The sequence below is a fragment of the Trichechus manatus genome, unplaced genomic scaffold (genome assembly GCF_000243295.1).
Source record: "Trichechus manatus latirostris isolate Lorelei unplaced genomic scaffold, TriManLat1.0 scaffold00242, whole genome shotgun sequence".
Taxonomy (NCBI): Eukaryota; Metazoa; Chordata; class Mammalia; order Sirenia; family Trichechidae; genus Trichechus; species Trichechus manatus.
Genome location: NW_004444178.1, coordinates 433,015 through 458,701, shown reverse-complemented (window position 1 = coordinate 458,701; position 25,687 = coordinate 433,015). Strand labels below are relative to the sequence as shown.

Here is a 25,687-nt window from a genome sequence, read left to right as displayed (position 1 = left end):
TGAAGAAGGGTGGGGGGTGGGAAAGCGTCTATCACTGGTTCCCAGTTGTTCTGTCTCCTGCTGGAAGCTCTGTGAAGCTGCTTTCTCATATTCCCTGCTCGCTAATCTCTGATAGCAGTCCAAAATGGCGGATCTGTGCTGCAGTAGCTGATAGAGGACCTCTGCATCTACCTCCCCTCGCTCTCTGTTCTCGGTCAGTTTCTTATTCCATTCAGTGCTTGGCTGAGTTCTTTATCTCTTCATTTGATGCGTAGGGTTTCAGGACTGACGTGTGACTCTGTTTGACTTAGTTTTTCTGATCTTTGCTGTGGAGGGACGGTGTGGTGCTTCTGACTATAGCGCTAGGTTGCCCGGAAGTCCCCCCATTATTACTATTCTTTAAATCAAACATAAAAACCATAAACTCTCAGGTAGGCATGGTATATTTCATAATGTAAAATAATAAATTTTCAAAGAATAACCAATAGTAATGTATACATTTCTTTCTTTGGCTCCTGGGTATATGCTGTCCCTTTGTCTTTCTTACCATCTTGAATCTTGGCCTCAGAATTTTATGATGATTATGATAAATAAGGAATACATTACCGTGTTTCTTATTGGAATCTTCTTGGGTTCTGGTGGCACATCCTGTGGAACAAATTTCACTGGTTCCTTAATCTGTCTCCTTGATCGTTTGGTCCCATCTGGTAAGGTTTCCATGGCCATATCTGCTTCCATGTCACTGCTCCCTGCCTGGTCACATTCTGAGCATTGCCTACATAAAGAGAAAAAAAAGAATGCTAAGTTCAAATGTTTATTTTTGCCTTCTAGCTTTAGCTATAGCTTCTATTGACATAAAATTCAAGTATATGTGAAGAATATATAAAAACATACATGGGTGGATGTGATCGCAGGATATACAGTGACAACATACAGAAATGCACACACACTTTTCTAAGAATGATTACCGTGAATACAATGTATAAAGCAATTTAACTTATCCCTGTAAGTATCATAAGAACACACATGCAACATGCTGCATATTTAAGTGAACAGACATAAGAGATACAACACTGATTAAAAAGGTAGTTTCCCTTCGGAAATCATGAATTTTCCTTAACTGACATATACTACAACACCTGAAAATCACAGACATTCATTGACGCTGACTCTACTTCTTGTTACAGCTATCTTATCTTTTAATCTTAGTTAATAACAGATTGTGCTGAATATCCCACCTAGAGAAACCTGTAAAACAGACTCTAAGACGGATTGAATAAATAAATAAATAAATAAATGGGTCATTTTAGTTGGTGGCCCATTGTTGTTGTTAGTTGCCGTCGAGCTGATTCCAACTTATGGTGATACCATGTGTATCAGAGTAGAATTGCGTTCCACAGGGTTTTCAACGGCTGTGATGTTTCAGAAGTAGACTGCCAGGTCTTTCTTCCAAGGCGCCTCTAGTGGGCTCCAATTGCCAACCTTTTGGTTAATAGGCAAGCACTAACCATTGGCACCACCCAGGGACTAAAACAGAAGTCACACGGTCCTATGCTAGTAAATGTTTAAAACCTGGCTCTCAGTGGGGAGAAAAGCTTTAATTTGTAGCATTTGCTAATTTCCATGCCATGGAAATTTCAAGCTACCAACAAGGTATCAATGAATGTGGAGTTGGGAAGAGATACGTAGTAGCACATCTATGTATACAGTTTTTCTACCATACAGATAGAATAGACAACCTTAACAGTTTTTCTACCATACAGAAAGAACAGACTTAACCTCAAGAGCATATATAATAGTAAAATGAAGTAAAATATTTAGGAAGTGATGCATTTTACCTGTTTATTGACTTTATTTTTAATATAACTTCAAAAATAAATGAAAGCTGTTAAAAAGAAAAAACTGCTTTCCACACTGAAGGTAAACTAAAGAAAAAATAATTTTCTATAACTTGGCTTGCTCCAAAATTAATACACCCAACAGCTAACCAAAACTAAGTTGATTTTAGAAGTCAACAGAAATCTGATTACTAGAAACTACAAGAAATTAAAGGCTTCACTACTCTGCAATATTAGCTTCTACTTTTACTTAAAATGTAACATATCCATAGGACCTAAGCAGTTTAGATTCTTTTGGGAGGGCCTTCGCCCCAAAGACTAAGCACTTTCATCAAAGTTCTTCCAAAAACTTTCACACACAACTAGAAACCAGATCTCTGCAAGCAGAAATGTTAGGAAGATCCACAACCTCAGTTAAGGAGAAAACTGCACATCTTTATGCCCAGGATCATGACAAAACATCCTGGCCCTGGAGACTACCAAACTAGCTTTTGATTTAACCTATCTAGGATGCTTACTAATATTGCTGGCATTCTAATATGCTATAGCAGTTTCATCTTAAAATCTGGAAATTTCAAATACACACAGATATCAAAAGAAATATTCTCTGTCATATTTGAGAACAGCAGACCAGTATGAACATCTCAAAACAAACCAATATGAACACTACTAAAAAGCTATCCTGTGAATATAGTGAAGGATTTAAGCTTCGTAATAAAGTAGCCCTAGGAGATGAAACAATGTGCTTAATGTGACTTAGGAACACACATGACCTTTTGTACAGTTACCATTTAAGAATTTGAGGTTTGCTCTTTTCTAACACTTAGAAGGGTAATTTATCTGAAAAGAACACTCATGTTCATTCCAAAGCTTTTCATTTTCTATATCCTCTTTCCTATAAGGAATGAATCAAAATTAAAATTTTAACATCTGCCTCTCCCTAAGACTAAAATTAAGAAAAGGATAAAATTCATTATAGATATCATAAGCATTTATCAAACATCTGTAGTGGTTCAATCTGTCTAAGTTAATGAAAAAAATAATTCAGAAACATAGGTCAAATGCTCCTATATTTTTAAAGAATGGTTGAACTTAAATTTAAGTAGCTCAAACAACAAATTCCAGAAGTAAACCCTTAGGAGACACTAATTTAGAAATAAAATATTGAATTATAAGTAAAAGCATGAATAGGAGGCAAACTTTTGATGAATTTATTCAATTTCAAAATAAAAATAAAGTATTTAGGAAATTCGTACAATAAAGCAAAAGAGAATTATAAACACATTGGATAGAATTCATGCCTAAAGTAAGAATCCATTGCTAAGATACCAAAATAGAATCAATTAAATGAAAAGTCATTTCTAAGAACACTGTTACAGTTTTATTCATATTATACTATGATAAATATTTATGGAAATAACTATTTTAAAAATGTGCTAAATCTATATTGTGAATCAATACGATATAACGTTTCATCTTACACTTCTGAAACTGAAAGCAAACCAGTTTTAACATTCAAATCCCTTTCATTTTACTTACCAATAACTGTTTTTGGTCTTTCTTGGCATCCGTGTTAGAGGTGGGTCCAGACATCCAAGATGGTAATGGAGTTTGCAGGTATCACATAACAAAAGAAGATGCTGATCATGGTTCTTCTTACAAATTCCACAACTTTGAACAAAGATGGCAAAAAGAGGGTTAGAATAATTATTACCAATGAAAACAGCATAATATTTTTTTGATTTCCAAAATTTCAGCAATCATTGAATCTTTCATTCAAAAACTTAATCAACATTTACTCTGTTGAACTAAAACTTTTTTTCATAACACGTCTTTTTATAATGTCATTAACTAATTGTTAGTTCTAAATACTTTTGAGAATTTCTAGTACAAATTTAAATATTAACAGAGTCAAACCTTTCAAAGAAGGTCTAGGTAAGATATTTATTCCCACCAGCCTCTTTATTTTAATTTAAATTATCACTTAAAGGCCATTTACCATTAGCTCAATTTTTCTCTAGAAATACGAAATTTTGTTTTGTTATTAAACAAAAGAATTTCCCAATTCTCTAAAACTACAGGTTACTTTACCAACAAACAAACTTTTAATTATAAACATGTCAAAGATTCTTCAACATGTAAATAAACTACACATGCAAGTCTCTTTTTAAAAATCAGGCTTGCAATACCAACTGATAATTATTGCAAAGATCAGGGAATTTTATTATTGTTGCTATGGCCATTCTGGATTTTTTGTTTGTTTGTTTTTAAGAAATCTAACTGTTCTTGTGCAAAAACACAACTTAATTACTCCTGACAATACAAGCACCGTGATCTGAAAATCCAGGATATATTTTACTGGAAATGTACAGAGTGAGGGAAAAGTTGTTAAGAACCATCCAAGTACAGAAACAGCAATTATGTCTGGATTTTTTTTTTAAACTCCTAGAAAAGAAGAGTACCACAAGAAAACAACAATGTGGTCTTAAAGTTGCTCAGAATTAAAAAGGAAAACCACTGAAAACATATTCTGAAACAAAAATGCACTGTAGTCAACTAAAGTTAGTAGCATAGTGATGTGTATTATGGTTGCAAAAGCCAGAATGAGGATGTGTTAGTCTTCACACTGTACATTAAAACAACGTAGGCCTTTCCCACATTTCAAGGGAATTACTTGCTGTTACCTATGGAGGGAGCCCCCAACAAAAAAATGGATGGTAACTACAGAGATGGATACTGTTGCTACCGTTGCGGTTGCTGAGAAAGGAAGAAGTTGTGGGGAAAATATTAATTTATTTATATAGGCATATATATGTGTGTGTGTATGTGTTCATGTGTGTGTATGTAGGTGTGTGTGTATGTGTTCATGTGTGTATGTGTTCATGTGTGTGTATGTATATGTGTATGTGTGTATGTGTTCGTGTGTATGTATATGTGTGTGTGTATGTGTTCGTGTGTGTATGTGTTCATGTTTGTGTATGTATATGTGTGTGTGTTCATGTGTGTGTATGTATGTGTGTGTGTGTATGTGTTCATGTGTATGTATATGTGTGTGTATGTATGTGTTAGAGACACACACACTGGTGTTTTCTAAACTTCTCTCATTTAATCAATATAATAATTTACATGAAAAAAAATGAGATTCTAAGCTATTTGGATATGGAAAGAAGCTTGACTATCTAGAATTATAATAATGGTGAACACTGTAAGAATACTGAGCCAAAAAATAAAAAATGAAAGTACTTCTAGAAACAGAATTAGTACAACTGAGTATAGAGAGAAAAAAAATGTAAAGACAGAATCAAATTTAAACCTTATCTTCATTGCTCACTACTGTACAAAGGCAATAGATTCAGACTGTACATACAATATCCATCACTTCCTAAAAACAGACAAAACTCTGAGTCAAGTAAAATAAAACACAAATGTCTATTTGCCTATTATAATGTTTTAACTATTTAAGAGAATAATCATCTACATTATTTAAAGTGACTTTCCAATTCTCCAAAAAGAATTGTTCATTTCCAAAGAGCTTATACAGATATATTCTGTTACTTAAAAGAATACAAGTCATTTATCTTATCATTAAAAGAGCAACAAAAAGGTCTTCTATCATTCAACTGGAAAACACTTTTGAAAAAGTATTAACATAGTACCTTCAAATGCATTTAACTTAAATTCTGATATGGATATAATTCATTCTCAAATATTTAAAGTATCTTATTACTAATAAGTATTAGCTCAAAATACACAACATTATTCTATCATTATTCATTATATCATTATTCTTTACTTGCCTGTAAAGTACTGCTGGAAGAGTACATGTCTTTTGTGTACCTCCTTCTTTTTTACTTGGTTTTCTCTCCTTCGGTGCTCGCAAAATTGCTGGTATGTTCAACTTCTATTGATTTGAACAAATGTAGTTTATATTGTTTTAAGGAAGAAATGTAAAGCAACATTTTCCTATATTTGCCACTCAAGCCAACTAAATATGCTAGAATTATAAGGGAAAAATTTGCTTTACCAGCTGTTACACTGGCAAAAACGATTACCATGAGTTTTTATCTCAGTTACTTCCATTAGAAACCTATAATGCCAGACTTTCATCAACTTTCAGTGGAATGCTAAAACATTATGAAAACTTAACTTCTACTTTAGCATTAAAAAGTGAAAGAAAAGGATGAGTATTTAGGAGGTTAAAAAAAAGAAGAAAAGAAAAAATAGCACGGCACATGTGACAAAAAAAAAATTGAGGCCGTTTATTTTCCTCAACATCCCAGGTATGGTGGTGCTCCACAGGTTAATTAGAAAAATTATCTTATTGGACCAAACTCTCCACAAAGCGCACAGATTCTCTTTGGGTTTCTACTAATCTGTAGTATGCTAGCTTCTCAGACAGCAACCATCTATCAAAGTCATTTCTCAGTGGCCCTGTGGGCTAGCATCTGTTCAACCAACTGGAAAAAAGTGTCATGCGAGCAGTACAAATGAATCCCACTTCTGCTGTGTATTTTACATTTGCACGAGGAAATTTGTGAACCTCTGTTAAAAGTCATCTAATAAATGAAAATGCTCTTTTATGGTAGATATGTTTTATACTAAACAGGAGATTATTATGAGACATACTCACAAACCAAGCCAAAAAATAATGCTAGTTTGGCAAATAAACTAATAACAGGCTGGAACTCAACATTAACTATTCTGAATACAAAATATGAAACACCATATTCTCCCAAAAATCCCATCAACAATCTGTTAACAGGAGCAAAGGTCAATTCTTCCACAGGTGACTACTCATTCTTACCTTTCAAAATTCATTATAATTTAAGCCACATACAACCTTGTTCACAAAAGAAGTATCTTCAAAGCTAGCATGGCACAATATGAATCAGTAAGTATTAATTCCTAAAATAATATATATACACAAATTATACGATGCATTTGACTCTGTAAACCTCTGAAACAAGTACAATGAAAAATATTTGTACCAAGAAAATGCTCCCTCAAATTAAACTAGTTTGCAGTGAAAGGACCACCAACAGTGGGTCTCTATCAGCCTTAAAAAAATGTAACTAAAATTATTTGAGTAAACTCTGAAATTTACCAATTATATACACAGTATACTGAAAAGAGCATTCCAAAAAATCCATGTGGCAATGATTCTTGTTTTCAACACCAAGAACTTTAACATGTTAACAATGTTTAAAGATAAAGTAATTTTTTCAGGACTACAATAAAAAGCTACTGATGAAGGGGAAAAACTATACTTTGTAACATTAAAGTTTCAAACATTCTCTTACACAGCTCAAAACAAAATCAAAGGAAAACGACTCTCTCCAGTTTGCCTTTCCAAATTTTACATCCAAATAAAAAGGAACTAAATATAGCAGAAGAGCAGGACAGAAAAAAAATGTGGCAGTGAATCTAAAACTGCTAAAATTAAAGAAGAATGCAGTAGTAGTAACTCATGCTTCATATGTTAGCTTCATCACAAATGACAGGTCAATCAGTTTCAGCAAATGAAAAAATTTTGCAAACAAGACAGCTGTTAAAATAACCAAATTAAGCTACAGGTTCTCAGCAGGCAGCTTACAATGCTCTAGATGTATTTCAGGCAGAAATCATTATTCCCAGAGGATTAGTTGGCCCTGATCAAACAGAATTCTTTAGTTAGCAAAGTGACAGTTGTATCAAGAAACTGGTCTTTGAAAATTATATAGAGAGCAAGAATAGAAGGACATAGCTATTGGAAAGACACTAACCTGCCCTGTGATTCTGCCTAGCAAGGCCCATATTCCTTGCCCTTCACTTCGAAGTTTTCCATTCAGATTCTGTAGTTCTTCTAAAGATTCACACAGCTATAAAGTAAGTCAGTCAGATTAGTAAACTTCATTAAAATGTGTAGTAAAATATGTGAAAATTTAAATAATTTATCAATAAATGTTCGGAAATATCTACATTTATATTCTCTGTATCTTTAATACATTCAGCTCACATAAGCACTGAGAATAAGTCTATACAATTATTCAGAAGCACCAACAAAATGCAAGCTGTTGCCTGTTTTATGTTAGTATTTTTACTAGTTACAATGATACATTTATATATTCCTTTATCATTTGCTACATAATTTTATATACATTCTGCTAATTAATCCTTTTGACTCTATGAAGATGCATTTCCATAATTTCTCCAATGAGAAATCTAAGGATAGAATTTTTTGTGACTTGGTCAAGATCACAGAACTAGGAATTACTCAATCTAATTCCAGTACTCTTTTCACTACAGTGTAGCTGACTATAGAAACTTATTTCCTACTAGTATTTTTAATCACTTGAAATGTTTTCTAACAGTAAGTCAACATCAGTGTTATATGCTCACATTATTTATTATCTGACATTTTAGCCACATCTTGTGTTTATGTATTTCTTATCTCGACCCTCATTACTAGAATGAAGCTGTACAATACAAATGTAAACTGAGAAGTTTTTTTTTTTCTTTTTTATCAAAAGTAATACTACAATTCAATTCAAGATTAAAACAATAGTTTAAAAATGAATTTCTAAGTTTCCTACAATACTGCATATTGGTTAGAAATAAAGACTAGCATCAGACTGCTTGGCTTAGAACCCAAGTTCTATGACTTGACTACCTATGTGAGCCTGGGCAAATTACTTACCCTCTTTAGGACTCAGGTTCTTTCTCTAAAAATGAGATTAATAATCATAACTTACATCACAAAGTAGAGGTGAGAATTAACTGAGTTAGTACATGTAAAATGCTCAGATTGTACCTGGCCCATAGAAAATGCTCAGTGTAAGCAAAGATAATAAAGATAAGGAGGGCAGGGTAGTAGGGAAGGGTCTAAAAGCTCTAGAAGAATTTCAAAAAGAAACAAATAGAAATTCCATAAAATCATAAAAGAAATCACCAATAGGATCTATTACATCATGCTGTTTGTTTTACAGCCAGCTTACCTTATTATATTCCACATGAAGCTTTTCTTGTTCATTTTCTAATTTATCCTTTATATTCTTTTGTTCAGCCATATTTTCCTGAATTTGAATCATGCGCATATTTCTCTCTATTTAAATTAAATATCCAATTTTAATTTAGTAGAAAATAAAAGTTAATATACAAAATACAAAAAGGAAGAAGCTAGTCATACAGATAACCACATGTATAAACCTACATTGTTTCAAACACTTTTAAGTCTATTATTCACAAATACATGAACTTAGCATTTATAACAACCCACAACTTATTAGGAAAATGAATATGTTTTTACTTGATAAATGTAGCATGGCTAATAAATTTCTAAAAATTAGCAGCATATCAAATATTTTCATTAGAAAAGTGCTCTAATTGAAAATGTATATGTATGAGTGTCTATACTGACCAAAATAATAATTCACAAAATCAGCGGTGAGAGCTGGCTGCTTATGCTTTCTCCTTCCATCCACACTAGAACTAGTATCTGAATTGTCCACTGGGAAGATATCTGTGCTGATACCCATAAGTTCTGCTTTCCGCATCAGTTTACGAATGGCTGAAGCACTACTAGTGAGTGGTCTGGGCAGTTTTTCCCTTGGAACCCAGGCCTGCGGCCTAGTAGATCGAGCTAGCTCTGCTTTCGCACGATACTGTTGAAGCCGGGCATTGATCCTCGCCTACAAAAGAAATGTAAACAAATCTTAAAAGACATTAAAATGGAACACACAGCTTCTTATGATTTTTACTTCCAATCTCAGAGGCAGTAAAGATAACCAAAATTTCCTATAATTAAGGCAAATTATATCCATCCACGGTCCCTAAAGTATACCATATAGTTCCTGGGTTAAAATAAACTAAGTAACAATTATCCTAATCTATGATCAGAATTTTGAGAAACTAATTTGATTAAACTCAAGTTTCTCAGTAATTGCCTGAGTTTCCATAAATTTACTTAATTCACATAAAATATTTTAAATGACAAGGCAAACTGATCAAGTCCTTTGCATAAATGAACATTAGAACAGACTGAAAAAAGATGTGGTCAACATATTGCACTGATAGAATAATTCCTCTAAATAGTTATATTTTTTAATGTATTTAGAAACATGCTTTATAAACGTCTGCTCTGTTGGCTAGATGAAGAGTATTGTATTCAGCCACAAACTATCCTCACCATCTACCCTAATGACAGTTTATTTTCTGGGTAACTAACCAAATTGCACAATTATACTTTACATGTCATTGACAAACACACACGGATGGGTTCTGAAATGAATAACCCTGAAAGAAAAAACAACAGTTTGGCCACGAATCACATACCTGTGCTTCTGGTGATAGTTGTTTCTCCCTCTCTTGCAAAGACATTTTACAATAGGATTGTAGAGCCAAGTAGTTTTTTCTCTTCCATTTTCTGTCTAACCTATCTGCATGTTGCTTACAATAAGCAAAAAATGGATCTGCTATATCCTATACCAAAAAAAATAAATAAAAGGGAGGGGGAGAGAAAGTAAAAATTTTTACTCCAAAGGGCCACAATAAACCTAACATAAAAGAATAATATTTCCTCTTGAAGAATCTTCTACAGTGTTGGTTATTTCTAAAATAAATTTAAAAAACAACTTTTATGCATAATGATAAAGATTGCTGCTTTAGAAACTTAACCTTCTATATCAACTTCAAATTAACAACTTTTTTTTCTTTAAAAGGCCTTCAGGATTTAAAGATACTAAAATCAAGTCTTATGCATTATTTAGGTATACTTGTGTATTATCATACTTTATCAAAAACAAATAATTTGCAAAGACGTAGGAGTCCCTGGGTAGCACAAATGGTTAAGCACTCAACTACTAGCCAAAAGGTTTGGCAGTTTGAACCCAACCAGGAGCACCTTGGAAGAAAAATTGGCAGACTATGAAATTATAGGTAGGAGATTACATTAACACACACACACACAGCTGCTTTCTCAAGACATGCTCTAAATCCTGGGGAAAGAAGATGTTAAGTGGGAATAAAGATTATATAGAATCTCAAAGTGCCCAGTCTAAATAATTATTTTATTGCTTTTAAAGTAGGTAAGGTTGAAATTGAGTCATTAGAGATAGGATTTATGCTTGCAGAAGTGAGTTACATATTAAGACCAAGTCTCTGACTTAGGGGTTCTGACACATGCTACGACATGGATGAACCTTAAAAACATGTTGTGAATGAAATAAGTCAGACACAAAAGGACAAATATTGTATGTCGCACCTCTATGAATCTAGAATCGGCAGGAGCAGGTGGGAGGGAGGAATTGGGGAGTTATTGCTTAAGGGGTACTAAGCTTCTGTTAAGAGTGATGAAAATTTGGAAACAGGTCATGGTGATGGTGTCCTAATGAGCACACTGGTTGACTTGATATCCCTTCAACCTGCTTAGAGAAATTGCGATTGTTAATATGTGTCAACTTGGCTAGGTCATGATTGTCAGTGGTTTGGGAGTTATTATGTAATCATCCTCCATTTTGTGATCTGAGGTAAGCAGTCAATCAGTTGGAAGGGGAGTTTTCTTGGGGGTGTGGTCAATATATACAGATGTTCTGGGAAAGCTCACTCTCTTGATACTGCATCTGTCTCATCATCCTCTGACCTCCAGTTCTTGGGACATGAGCCAGCAGCCTGTCGCCTGACCTGCAGATTTTGGGTTGGTCAGCCCCTGCAACCACGTGAGTCAGAAGAAGCCTCCAGCCTGCAACCTGACTCACGGTTTGGGACTTCGCAGCCTCCACAATTGTGTGAGCAACTTCCTTGAAATAAATCTCTCTAGATATATATTTATATATATGCTTCACTGGTTTTGCTCCTCTAGAGAACCCAGCCAAAGACAGAAATGGAGCTGTACTAGTACTGTTTCTCAAAGCATTTGCATGTAAAACACTTGCCTTAGATCTACATGAATCATAATCTTCAGAGATGGGCTTCATAAATCTCTATTTGGAAAACTCTTTAAGTGAATTTGATGATAGTCAGGTCCAGGTTGAAAAGTCAGACCTTACTTGTGTTATTAAGATGTCAGGTCAGCAACTTAAATTCTCTGGTGTTCAATTTTCTATCTATACAATTGATATTAAAATAACAGAACCCACTTTATGTGGTAAAATAACAGAACTCACCTTAGGAGTAAGTGTTAAATGAGATAATATGTGAAAAGGCCCAGCACTATGCCTAGCACATAGTAGATATTTAGGAAAATGTTTTTCTCTTTCCACTAGGAGTAGGATCTTGAAAGTCCTTCCTATATCCTTTCAGGTCTTGCATGATGTGGCCCCCTGCTCCCTCTATAATCTCCTTCCTCCCCTCCCACTGCCCTACTACCTAACTCTACCCCAGGCACACTAAAAAACAAACCTGACTCATAGCGATCCTATAAGGAACAGAACTGCCCCATAGGGTTTCCAAGGAATGGCTGGTGAATTTGAACCGCCAATCTTTTGGTTAGCAGCCCATGCTTACCCACGACGCCATCAGGGCTCCGACGGCCCACTGGTCTCTCCTAACTCAGGGCTTTGCACATGCTGTTCTCTCTGCCTGTAATGCTCCCCCTACAACTTCCCTCACTTAATATTCACAAATCTTACCTCATTAGAGAGTCTTTCTCTGTCCTCCCCATATAAAATAGTGTTATCTTACCTCTAGCCTTCCCTAAATACTGCTCTACATTTCTTCAAAGTACTAATCACTACATATTTCTTTTTTTTTTTGATTTTTTCTTTTTGTTTAACTTTAGATGAAGGTTTACAGAACAAACTAGCTTCTCATTAAACAGTTAGTACATATATTGTTTTATGGCATTGGTTAACAACCCCATGACATGTCAGTACTCTCCCTTCTCGACCTTGGGTTCCCTATTACCAGCTTTCCTGTCCCCTCCTACCTTCTAGGTCGTGCCCCTGGGCTAGTGTGCCCACTTAGTCTTGTTTTGTCCTATGGGTCTGTCTAAACTTTGGCTATAAGGTGAACCTCCAGAATGACTTCATTACTGGGCTAAAAGCGTGTCCAGGGGCCATACTCTAGGGGTTTCTCCAGTTTCTGTCAGGCCAGTAAGTCTGGTCTTTTTTCTTTGAGTTACAGTTTTGTTCTACATTTTTCTCCTGCTCTGTCTGGGACCCTCTATTGTGATCCCTGTCAGAGCAGTCAGTGGTGGTAGCCAGACACCATGTAGTTGTACTGGACTAAGTCTGGTGGAGGCCATAGTAGTTGTGGTCTATTAGTCCTTTGGACTAATCTTTCCCTTGTATCTTTAGTTTTCTTCATTTTCCCTTGCTCCTGAAGGGGTGAGACCAGTGGAGTATCTTAGTTGGCTGCTCACAGGCTTTTAAGACCCCAGACGCTACTCACGAAGATAGAATGTAGAACATTTTTTTTTTTTATAAATTGTGTCATGCCAATTGAGCTAGATGTTCCTGAGACCATGGTCCCCACAGCCCTCAGCCCAGCAATTCGGTCCCTAAGGGAGTTTGCCTAAGGGAGTTGGCATCCATGGAGCTTCCATGACTTACTCTGAACAGGTTGTGATGGCTTCTCCAGTATTGCGTACTGTCTTACTTACTCTTCACCATAGTTACCACTTATCTATTGTCTATTTAGCTAATCACCACATATTTCTTTATTTACTTTCTCATTATCTGGCCTGTCCCCATTTGCCACCTAACGTTAGTTCCCTTAAGAACACATAATTTGTCTGTTTTGTTCATCACTGTATCTACAGTGTCTGTAACAACGTCTAACACCCGTCCAAACCCGCTGCCGTCAAGTCAATTCTGACTCATAGCGACCCTGTAAGACAGAGTAGAACTGTCCCATAGGGTTTCCAAGGAGTGGTTGGTGGATTCGAGCTGCTGACCTTTTGGTTAGCAGCCATAGCTTTTAACCACTGCACCACCAGGGCTCCAATGTCTAACACATAGTAAATCAATAAATACCTGCTGAATAAACAAATGTGACATGAAAACACATTAATTTACAACCATTAAATAGTTAAATGTAAGAGAGATAAGCCAAGGAACAGCTGAAGTTTCTGACTCTTGCAGGGAATCTTCTTCATTCTGTATTTATATTACTTCCTGTCCATACTAGGCATTTGTGACATCTTTTAATGCCATCTTGTATAGTTATTTAACATTTTATTGTGTTTACTATCTATCCCCAATGAAGTGGACATTGTGCCTTAAAACTATTTTTATGCTGACAGACTCCTCCACCGCAATACCCAGCTTAGTGCCTTCCACATATGCATATGACTTCAATCATAACAACTGGCTGATTTCTGTGAGTACTATGAAGCTACTTTTAAATATAAATTTCATTGCTTACAGAACAAATTTTGGTTACTCCTTAACACAAGTTAACTGGGTTTTAGAAAATGAATTGAATAGTGACTGCTCCACAAATGCTTGCAAAGTCATACTTCCATCACTTCTCAACTGTAGTGCTTTACAAACATTTTATGACTAACTTATATCCTACAGTTTTAGTTTATTGAGTCTTCAGTCTGAAACTCCCAGATAATGAAAACGAAAACCAATAAATCTGAATAAGAACTGATACTTTCTTTAGCAAGTACTTCAAATTTCTAGGGCCTTTTATAGAGAGAGATGGTCAGAGAGGTGATATGAAGATGGATCATGTACGGCAGCTGATAGGATCTGCTGACAGATTAGATGTGTACTGTGAGAGAAAGTGGTCTGAGTAACAGCTAGTCAACATGTTTAATTTAAAAAATAAAGTATGGTTCCAAATGCCTGACATGGCGATATAAAGGTATCGCTGAAGCTCTCACGTAAAATGTCTAACTTTAAGCAATGTAACTTATTGATGAACTCATTAAAGGATATTTGATCCACCGAAAGTTCATTCTTAGCAATATTGGTTCTCCTAGCAATATTAAGACATCAAATCAACAGTGAAAGAAGTTTATTCCTTGAATGATTTCAGTCCATTAAGTCAAAGGTTGTGGAAAAATCAATAAAATCTATAAATAATCTTACATTGTTTCAAAGAAAATTTTTTATATGGTTACAGAGTATAACAATGTTCAATAGTAGCAAAATTGTGATTTAATCACAGAAAAAACTACCATATAGATTAGATGAAATATAAGTAACCTTAGGCTAACTATATGATGTGAAGCCTAATGGCGTAAGTTTCAATCAAGCTAAATGAACCTGTGCTATCACTTAGTTTTAATAATAAGACATGCTGTGTCACAATATGGTTTGAATGTTCTTCTAAAGTAATCAAGCATTTATACAAGGTAGATCAAAAAGAATAGAAACTTCATGGATCCTCACCGATAAGATAAAGAAGCTACTAAGTTAGAAGGCTACAAAAAGTTCATGAAAAATATGGCGAGGTATATGATTCCACTGAACAGACTGAGCTGCTTATTGTCTTTTTTTTTCAACCCTTCTTTTACGGTCTGGATAAAACAGCCATTGAGAAGAAATTCCCTTTAATAAACTAGTCATTTAAAAAACAAACAAAAAAACTGCTTTCTAGAGTGTCATAGAAAACTGAAACAGAAGATATGCTCAAAAACACTAGATCTATTTTTATTTAAAATTTTTATCTTAATTAATATGCTATTAGGTTACATGAACCCTAATCTGCAAAAGTATGACCATATAGAAATATCTAACACCTTCACTTTAACAGAAGGATTACAGCCAAAAGCAGAGCTCATTGATATTGACTCATGTTAAGTCTTGGGTTTTAAAACATTGTTTAGAAAACTTTATGATTTTCCAATTCTACAAATGTTTATAACAAGAAACTAGGAATGTATGTAAATTTTTTAAATGGTTCCCTCCACCAAAAAAAAAAAAATTTAGCAAGGCAGCGAGTTGAGGGGGAAGTCACATTTTATTATTCCAGCACCCAGGAGTCCTACCTAATCAATCAAGGAAGGAAGCGAGGCAAGGAAGAAGCTTCAGGCCCAATTTCCATATCCTAATTTATTTCAGGTTCCCCTGAAAATTTAGCTCACAGATACAGACATACAGATCACAGACTGCAAAATATGTATCTAATAGCATCTCTTGTTTTGTTAAATTGCAATTTACATGTCTTTAATTGAGAAAGTAAAATGTCCAAATCACTACAGACCCCATTGCATTCCACGGTCCCATATATGGCTGCTTCACGTTTTCATTAATTAACTAGCTGCCGTCTACCCAGAAAGGGCAGGGCTATGCAAAAGGGACTCAAACTACCATAGTATAAAATGTGAAGCTCTCAACAAATTCTAAAAGAAATGATTGCAAAGTATCTTTCCTGACTGACTGCAAAGCTCAAAATTTTCCAAAAGTAGAGTATTAACCTATAGGTTCCCTGATCTAGGTATTCACCTAGGATTTAGCTAGTCCTCTGAATCTTACTTGTATTGTCCCTGTGCATCTCCACTCACCATCCTGAGTTGTAACCATGACTAATCCTCATGACTCTGTTGTATAAATTATACTTCTATGTCTACTCAATAGCTGTGAAAATGCTTAGTGTTCTTTCAATATCCTTTATCAATTAATCAAAATACAACTCCTCAGAATTAGAAACTAGAACAAAAACAGATACGTTTACCAAAAATGAAATTGCTATAGGATCCATTTAATCATTAAATCCCCGAAGATTTACTCAAAATTAATTTTTTTCATCAGATTATCTTTTTTACTGCTTTCTTTGGCTACAAAACAGACGGGATACGATAAAAGCCCAGTTAATATGACACTGAAAATTTAGCCAATAAACAAAGGAACATAGTAAGAGTAGGCTTAGATATCACCATAAAACCATCATGAATACACAGTAAAAATTACTGAGTAAACACTCACTTACCTGCTTTTGTGAACAGCCTAAAGAATCAACTGAACCAGTAGCAGTTCTCAATTTTTTTAGTTTCAGGACCTCTTAACACTTTTAAAAATTATTGAGAACTCCAGTTAAGGATTGAATTGTATCCCCCCAAAATATGTGTTGAAATCCTAACCCCTGTAATTGGTAAATATGACCCTGTTTGGAAATAGGCTTTTCTTCTGTTATGTTACTAAAGTCCTGTTAGAGTAGGGTGGATCCTAAACCTAACCACTTCTGAGTTATGAAAAAAAAAAAGAAGAACAGATGGAAACACACACAGGAGAAAGAAGAAGACAGACAATGGAGACAGATGCATCCACAAGCCTTAGCCCAGGAATGCCAAGGATTGCTGGCAGCTACTAGAAGCTGAAATAGACATGCATCTAGAGCCACGCCCTGAATTTGGACTTCTAGCCTCCTGAACTGTGAGAAAAACAATTTATGTTCTTTAAATCCACCCACTTATGCTATGGCAGCACTAGGTAACTAAGACAACCCCAAAGTGCTTATGTTTCTGCGGGTTTTATTTACAGATCCTATACAAGAAATTAAAACAGAATTTTTTTAAAATATTCATTAATTTATTTTAAAATAATAATAATAAACCCGTTGCATGTTAACATAAATAATATTTTTGAAAATAACTATAATTTCCATGCCAAAATTAGAGTGAGAAGGGTGGCACTATTTTACATTTTTGCAAATTTTTTTTAATGTCTCTATAGCTATAGGGTCACTATGAGTTGGAATCGACTCAACAGCAATGTGTTTGGTTTTTTGGTATAGCTGACATGGCGCCCTGGTGGCACAGTGGTTAAGAGCTTGACTGTTAACCAAAAGGTCAGCAGTTCAAATCCACCAGCCTCTCCTTGGAAACCCTATGGGGCAGTTCTGCTCTGTCTATAGTTTTGCTATGAGTTGGAACTGACTCAACCACAATGGGGGTTATAGCTGACATAAAAGAAGATAGCTGGATTCTCAAAACTGTTTTCACATTCACATACTGTACTGTAATCTCTGGAAAACTCCACTGTTATTATGAGAAAAGAGTGAAAAAAAATAAATAACATTTTTGTATTATGACAATAAGGAGCCATGGTAGCACAATGATTAAGAACTCAGAAGCTAACCAAAAGATTGGCAGTTCTAACCCACCCAGCAGCTCTGCGGCAGAAAGGCCTGGCAATCTGCTCCCATAAAGATTACAGCCTAGAAAACCCTATGTGGTAGTTCTACTCTGCCACATAGGGTGACTATGGGTAAAAATCGACTTGACAGCACCTAACAACAACATTACAAGAATAGTTTCAACCTCACAGACCCCTTGAAAAAGTTTTAAAGGGTCATCAGAACATACTTTGAAAACCACTGATTGCTTATCCTAAAGCCAATAAACCTGGAGGAAAAATTACAGAATTAAAAATAATGGTGAAGGATGAGATAGTGATGTAGACGCTAAAGGCAGAGTAATGATTTTATTTAGGGAGAAACAGAGCAAGGTTACTGTCTTAGTCATCTAGTGCTGCTATAAAAGAAATACCACAAGTGGATGGCTTTAACAAAGAGAAATTTATTCTCTTACAGTCTAGGAGTCTAGTAGTCTAAATTCAGGGCATCAGCTCCGGGGGAAGGCTTTCTCTCTCTGTCGGCTCTGGAGAAAGGTCTTTGTCATCAAACTTCCCCTGGACTAGGAACCTCCCTGCGCAGGAACCTCAGGTCCAAAGGACTTGCTCTGCTCCTGGCACTGTTTCTTGGTGGTATGAGGTCCCCTACTCTCTGCTGGCTTCCATTTCCTTTTATCTCTTGTAAGATAAAAAGTGGTGTAGGCCACACCCCAGGGAAACTCCCTTTATGTTGGATCAGGAATGTCACCTGAGTAAAAGTGTTACATCCCACCCTAATCCTCTTTAACATAATCTAATTTGGCCTCATTAACCACAGGCAGAGATTAGGATTTACAACACATAGGAAAATTACATTAATCACAAAATGGAGAACAACCACACAATACTGGGAATTACAGCCTAACCAAGTTGACATATATTTTGGGGGCACAATTCAATCCACAACAGTTACCTAAATACAATTTCAGAATTGCATATAAAATACACTGATATTTTAAAGTTTCAAAACACCTTGGATTATGCTTCATTTTATGTATCAGATCTCACTATAAAAATTTTAATATGTTGCCCAAATGTCTAACTAGCTTTAATACTGATAAAACTCATTCATAATATCATTTAGACCTATGAAGTTTCAGACCAGTGATCTAGTCAAAGACTTTAAAATAAACTTTTTAAAATTTCATTTATGATGCATACCTGCATACCTGTTGTAGGCCATAAAAGAGGCAAAAGAAATGTTCTGAACATGTTCACCACCTCTGGGTTTAAATAAACCTACCTCTTCTGCTGCTGCCTCTGAAAGCAGACCTTCCTTCTGCGCACAGGTCACATGAAAATAGGCTCTGCACATTCCTGCATCACAGCTAATGCAAACTCCAGTTCTAGCAAAACGAGGGTCTTCACAGAAACTACACTCCTATGACAGAATAACAAGAAAACTCATCAGAGCAAAAATACCTCCACTACTCTCACACAAACCATCCAGAAAGTATTATGATGGGGCAAACATTTACTAGCAATATTTTATATTTAAAGTGCTAAAGAAATTCACCTGGAGCAACAGAGGAAGAAGGACACTCAGGAATAGAAGGAGGATATGGAATGTGTGGCTAATTGCCACCATGAACAACTGCCTCCTTTGCCATGAGACCAGAAGAACTAGATGGTGCCCGGCTACCAATACTGAACATTTTGATCAAAGATTATATAGAAGAATCCTGATCAAGAGGGGGAAAATGCAGTACAAAATCTCAAATTATCACAGACTCCAGACATTCTGGAGCTTTAGGGGCTGGAAGAACCTCTGAAACTACTGCCCTGAGATAATCTTTAAACCATAAACCAAAAATATCACCTGATTTTTGGCTAAACTAGTAAAAAAGGTCTGTGTTGAGCATTATGCTCTTTTAAGGACTATCTACATGGGATCAAAGTGATAATAGCAACTCAAAAGATTAGTTAGGAAACTTAGGAGGCAGTGAGTTCATGTTAATGGGGGAGGAACAACTCAGAAAAGGAGGGTGGGAATGGCTACGCAACTCAAAGAACGTAATTAGTGTCACTGAATTGTACATGTAGAAATGTTTGAGTTGGTGTATGTTTTGCTGGGTATATTCTCAACGACAACAAAATAAATTTAAAAAATAAAGTGCTAAAGAAATACTAATAGTGAACCAATAGTGTACCAATGCAAACAATAATTGCAGGCAAGTCAAGAGTTTATATGAAAAAAAGTAATTCTTTTCTATACTGTTCTAATAAGCTAAATGCCATGGATAAGATAATAATAAGTATTACTGAGGACTTACAATGTGTTAGCCACTATTCTAAGCACTTTACATATATTAACCTATGTAATAAATTAATACTCACAACTACTGTGTGGAAGGTCGTATAATTATCCTCATTTTACTGGTGAGAAAACTGAGGTAAAGACAGGTTAAATAACTCACTCAAAATAATACAGAAGCTAACTGGGAGTCAGGATTTAATTCAGAAAAATCTTACTTCAAAACCCATGCTCTTAACCATTAAGCTGTACTGCTTTTGAACAACATAATACTGTTTGGAAAAAGAAAGAAAATAAAAAAGAAGCTAGAGAAAATTCACCAAAATATCTAGGCATTGCAACCAAACAAATCACCATTTTTTATTTTTTAAATATCTTAAGAGAACTAAAAACAATCTTAAGTAAACAATTTGGTAAAATCGGTAGTGGTACCCAGTATAGCCAATTATTTACATTCTTTCTGTATAAAAAGGAAAAAGATCTGTAAAACCAAAAGTATAAATTGCCAATATTAAAATCTTTCCACCAAATTGATTGTTTTAAATCATTTTAATTATCTTGACAACAGAAGAAAAGCGAAAAAAAAAAACCTAGTCTCAAAATATAAACTGCTTTGGTAATAGGAATCTTCATAAAAGAAAAACTTGTTACACTGCGAAGAATGCCAGTGGATAATAAAGGAAGAACCTGTAGTAAAATAAAATGTGAGGGATGCATGTAAGGAGGAAAGTAAAAAAAAGTTTCAATAGACATTAAAAATACAATTTTCATATTATAACAACTTAGTGACTACCTACTGGGTAGACAGCACCAGACCAGACATCAGCAATAAATGGAAATGGCAAGAACAGGACTCTGGGTATAGATGTGGAACAAATCCCTAATGCTGACAGCCAATGCCCTAGCCTAGCTAAGGGTCTTTTTCCAATAACAGTAGAACGTGTACAGTATAAAATATCAACAAATAGATAAACAAGACCAAAAAAGAGAGCAAGAGAGAGGAAAGAGAATAAAACAGAAAATGAAAGAGGAAGGGAGAAGGAGAAAGGGAGAGAAATAAAATTATTTATGGGATGTCAACACCATGAAAGATACAAATTGTTTAGGACAGTTCCATGAGGGGGCAATTTAATGTAATATGATGAAATTGAGCAAAGGATTTTAAAGTGAATATAAGGAAAAATTTCCTAACAATAAAGTATATTAGACTATAGAATAATCTATCAAAGAAAACAGAATCTTCTTCAATTGCCTACATCATTTAAAATGCTAGTGAACTAAGCAACTGAGAACACAGGGGAGAAAACAATCAGGATTGGGAAATGTACAGGAAATGTGATCTAGAAGAGCTGTCCCACTTATAATTCACCATGCTGTGTTTGGTTCTGCAGATGAGCTAGACTATATAATTTTCAACTCCATTTCCCAATAATACTTCAAAATAAAACTAGGTAATAATGAAAAAATCAGCTGACAATTATACATTCAATGACTTTCCTAGGGCACTACTGGCTTCATTTATATGAAGTAACATCTAATCACTGTTTTTTCAATTGTTTCTTGATTTATATTTATGGTAATAATCTGTGCATATCAATAGGCAGATATGTATGCATATGTCACAGTGACCCTATAGGACAGAGTAGAACTGCCCCATAGGGTTTCCAAGTAGCAGCTGGTGGATTCAAACTGTCAACCTCCTGGTTAACAGCCAAACACTTAACCACTGGCGCCATCAGGGCTCCATATATGGGTAAAGGAAGGCATATGTGAGTGCATGTACATACGTGTACAAGTCTATCTGTAGGCATATATAGATAGATACATGTTTGGGTGTGCTGCATATATATACAAATACCTAATAAAGTACATAGTTACAGAGACTTTCTAGACATACCCAAACTGGCTTAAAAGGCTTAGGACCATAGTCTTGTGGGATAACTTAATCAATTGGCATAACAGAGTTCATAAAGTTAATGTTCTACACCCCAGTTTGGTTAAGTAGCATCTGGAGTCTTAAAAGATTGCAAGCAGCCATCTCAGATACAACTACGGGTCTCTACTCGTCTGGAGCAAAAGAGAAGAGAGGACTAGTAGCCCACACAAACCATGGCCTCTTCCAACCTGAAACCAGAAGAACTAGCTGGTGCCTGGCTACCACTACCGACTGTTCTGACCAGGGACACAATAGATGATCCCAGACAGAATGGGAGAAAAATATAGAACAAAACTCAAATTCTGAAAAAACCCAGACCTACTGTAGGAATCCCCAAGACTATTGCCCTAAGATACCCTTTGAACTTGGCACTGAAGCCACTCCTGGAGGTCACCCTTCAGTCAAATAATAGATTGGATTATAAAATAAATAACATAACCTATAAGTAATATGTCCCTTAAACAATCAACTATATGAGACCAAATGCTCAACATTAACCCAAAAGCAAAGATGAGAAGGCAAGGAGGGGAAGGGAAACTAGATCAATGGAAACAGAACAAACAGAATGGAAATGATAATGCTGATACATTGTGAAAACTGTACCCAATGTCATGGGAAAATTTGTATAAAAATTGTTAAATGGGAATCTAATCCGTTGTGTAAACTTTCACCTAAAACATAATAAAATATTTAAAAAAAGAAGTAAAGAAGTTTAAGAAAAGCAAAGAAAAGTCTAACTGTCCAATAACTACCACACAAAGAAGTATTACCAGGAGGAGAGGGTTTTTGCTTCCTTACTTAAAACTAGATGAAAAGCAGCCTTCTAGGTTAAAAAAAATTGCATGAGGCAGTTTAATTCTTAAGGAGAAACATACTTCTAACTGAACAATAATTTTAAAAGTATAATGCCCACATTCACATCAGACATAGAAAACATGCTATGAACCTGTGCTTCTTATATTATTTCTATTTTGACAAAGATTTTGGTAAAATTCTATTCATGAAGCACACCTCCTACTTCTTAAGAGGGATACTGTTTTATATGAAAATATGGGCTGACTAGAAAAAAAGTAGCTGAATGTTTGATGATTTGCTTTACAAAACAATTTATTATATACCTTCTTTTGCTTTTTTTGAAAGGAAAATTTGTTTTTAAAAAAGTCTACACTTTGGGATTCAGGGCCAAGACGGTGCAGTAGCCAGAAGCTTCCAGTGGTCCCTCTTACAACAAAGACTCGAAAAAACAAGTGAATCGATTATACATGACAATCTAGGAGTCCTGAACATCAGAGGCAAAGTTGAGGAATTGGACTAAGTGGCAGGGGAAGGGTGAGACAGTTCAGAAGCAGCTAGGAGTTGCCAGATCTAACACAGCGGGAACCAGCACCCTGCAGGCCAGATCGGCTGGCATGCACAGAGAGGCAGGCAGTGGCATTTGAGACACATTTTCCAGGTTAGGAGAGACCAAGCCACAGAGAGTCTACTCAGGCCTCCAGAATCAGTGAAAAGCGGCACTCAATTGCCAAAGATAAGTACACGCGTCTAATCTACTGCATGGATCAGAAAACATCCTGTTTGGGAAGAACCTCTCTCTCATTTACCTGCTCCCTCACCACTCTGCACCGGGTCCCAGGCTGGCTTCAGTGATTGCTCGAGCCCTGGGCCAGAAGAAGGACTCATCACACGCCACGAGCCATTCCCCTGGCCTTGAAGAGGGAACAAATTAACAAACAGGAAAAAATAATCTGCCAGCTCCCCTAAACTGGGAACTCAGGGCAGGCACAGCTCCCTAGGCACAGGCATAAGGGGTCCACGGACTTTGAACGCCTTTTGCCCCCCACATAGACCTGTGTGGGCCCATTCAACAGCATAGGCCTTCATTAGCATGGTACAACAGGGTATATACCTAAAACCTAACTTCAGATGTATCAGATAATATGGTGGAGTGGCAGGTTTGTGACATTTGACACTGCTCTGCCCATTAAGCAGGGTCCTCATCAACCCACCTGAAGGGCCAGAGGTCAGGTGGCTCCACCCAAGCCACGTAGCTACCTGCAATAGGGGTCCAAGAATAAGTGGTGCCTCCCAGTCCTTACAGCCAACAGCACTGGGTACCCATAGTCTGGCTGCAAAACCCACCCACCTACACACTCTAGGGAAGAGGGACATGCTTTTCTCCCAGACAGTCAGAAGCAGCCGTCAGCCCTCTGCCTTACTCAGCACGTGACTCTCTACTATAGCCAGATACCTGTGCCTACTCCAGCCACCCTTGCCCTTCTAGGACTGTAGGTGACAGTCTGCACCACACACTTGGTGACTGACTACCTGGACACCTGAGCTGAATCCACACAAGAAAAGTAAACAGACTCCTGGGCTCACATACCTAGTAACAGATCTAACTGCAAGGCAACAGACGTTAGAGCTTCAAAGGCACCAATAATCAAACTACCTCACATGAGCAGCCTATTTGGGCATATCAAAACAAAACAAAACAAGAGGCTAGGACACAGTAAGCAAACATAAAATAAATAAATATAATAACTTATTGATGGCTGGGAGACAACAGTCAATATCAAGTCACATAAAGAGGCAGACCATGATAGCTTCGGCAAGCTCCCAAAAAATTAATCAAGAAATCTTCCAGAGGAAGAGAACTTCTTAGAATTACCGGAGGTAGAATACAAAAGATTAATATACAGAATTCTGCAAGACATTGGGAAGGAGATCAGGTAAAACACAGAAAAAGCCAAGGAACACACAGACAAAGCAACAGAGGAATTTAAAATAGATGAAATACCTAAATATAAAATCTAAAATGATAAAAATCATGGAAGAAAAAATAGGGACAATACTAGGAGCCCTAATACGTGGCATAAACAGAATACAAACCATAAGTAACAACGCACAAATACCACAAGAGAAACTAGATAACTGGGAGCTCCTAAGAATCAAACACTTATGCTCATCGAAAGACTTCACCAAAAGAGTAAAAATACAACCTACAGACTGGGAAAAAACTTTTGGCTACGACAAATCTGATCACCGTCTAATCTCTAAAATCTACAAGATACTGCAAAACCTCAACAACAAAAAGACAAATAACCCAATTAAAAAATGGGCAAAGGATATTAACAGGCACTTCATCAAAGAAGATATTCAGGCAGCTAACAGATACATGAAGAAATACAATCATTAGCCATTAGAGAAACACAAATCAAAACTACAATGAGACACCATCTCACACCAGCAAGGCTAGCATTAATTCAAAAAACACAAACAAATGTTGGAAAGGTTGTGGAGAGACTGTAACAGTTACACACTGTAGGTGAGAATGTAAAATGGTACAACCACTTTGGAAATCGATTTGGTGCTTCCTTAAAACACTAGAAATAGAAGTATCATATGATCTAGCAATCCCACTGCTTGGAATATAGCCTAGAGAAAGAAGAGCCATCACACGAATAGATATATGCACACTCATGTTCACTGCAGCACTGCTCACAGTAGCAAAAAGATGGAAACAATGCAGATGCCCACCAGTGGACAAATGGATAAACAAATTATGGTATATTTGCACAATGGAATACTATGCAACAATAAAGAACGACAATGAATCTGTGAAACATCTCATAACATGGATGAA

General features: G+C 35.9%; 1 protein-coding gene across 5 annotated transcripts in view; it reads right to left on the bottom strand.

Annotated features, from left to right (window-relative positions):
• Positions 1–25,687, bottom strand: part of PHF14 (PHD finger protein 14) — a 215,495-nt gene that overhangs the window by 129,098 nt on the left and 60,710 nt on the right. For all 5 annotated transcript variants that reach the window (XM_012559391.2, XM_023724350.1, XM_023724351.1 and 2 more), the window contains 8 exons: positions 19,098–19,235; positions 10,128–10,274; positions 9,214–9,484; positions 8,792–8,898; positions 7,580–7,675; positions 5,615–5,718; positions 3,357–3,488; positions 586–754 (listed from right to left, as the gene is read on the bottom strand). In XM_012559391.2, the coding sequence (XP_012414845.1) occupies positions 586–754; positions 3,357–3,488; positions 5,615–5,718; positions 7,580–7,675; positions 8,792–8,898; positions 9,214–9,484; positions 10,128–10,274; positions 19,098–19,235 (1,164 nt within the window). The remainder of the gene's footprint in view (positions 1–585; positions 755–3,356; positions 3,489–5,614; positions 5,719–7,579; positions 7,676–8,791; positions 8,899–9,213; positions 9,485–10,127; positions 10,275–19,097; positions 19,236–25,687) is intronic.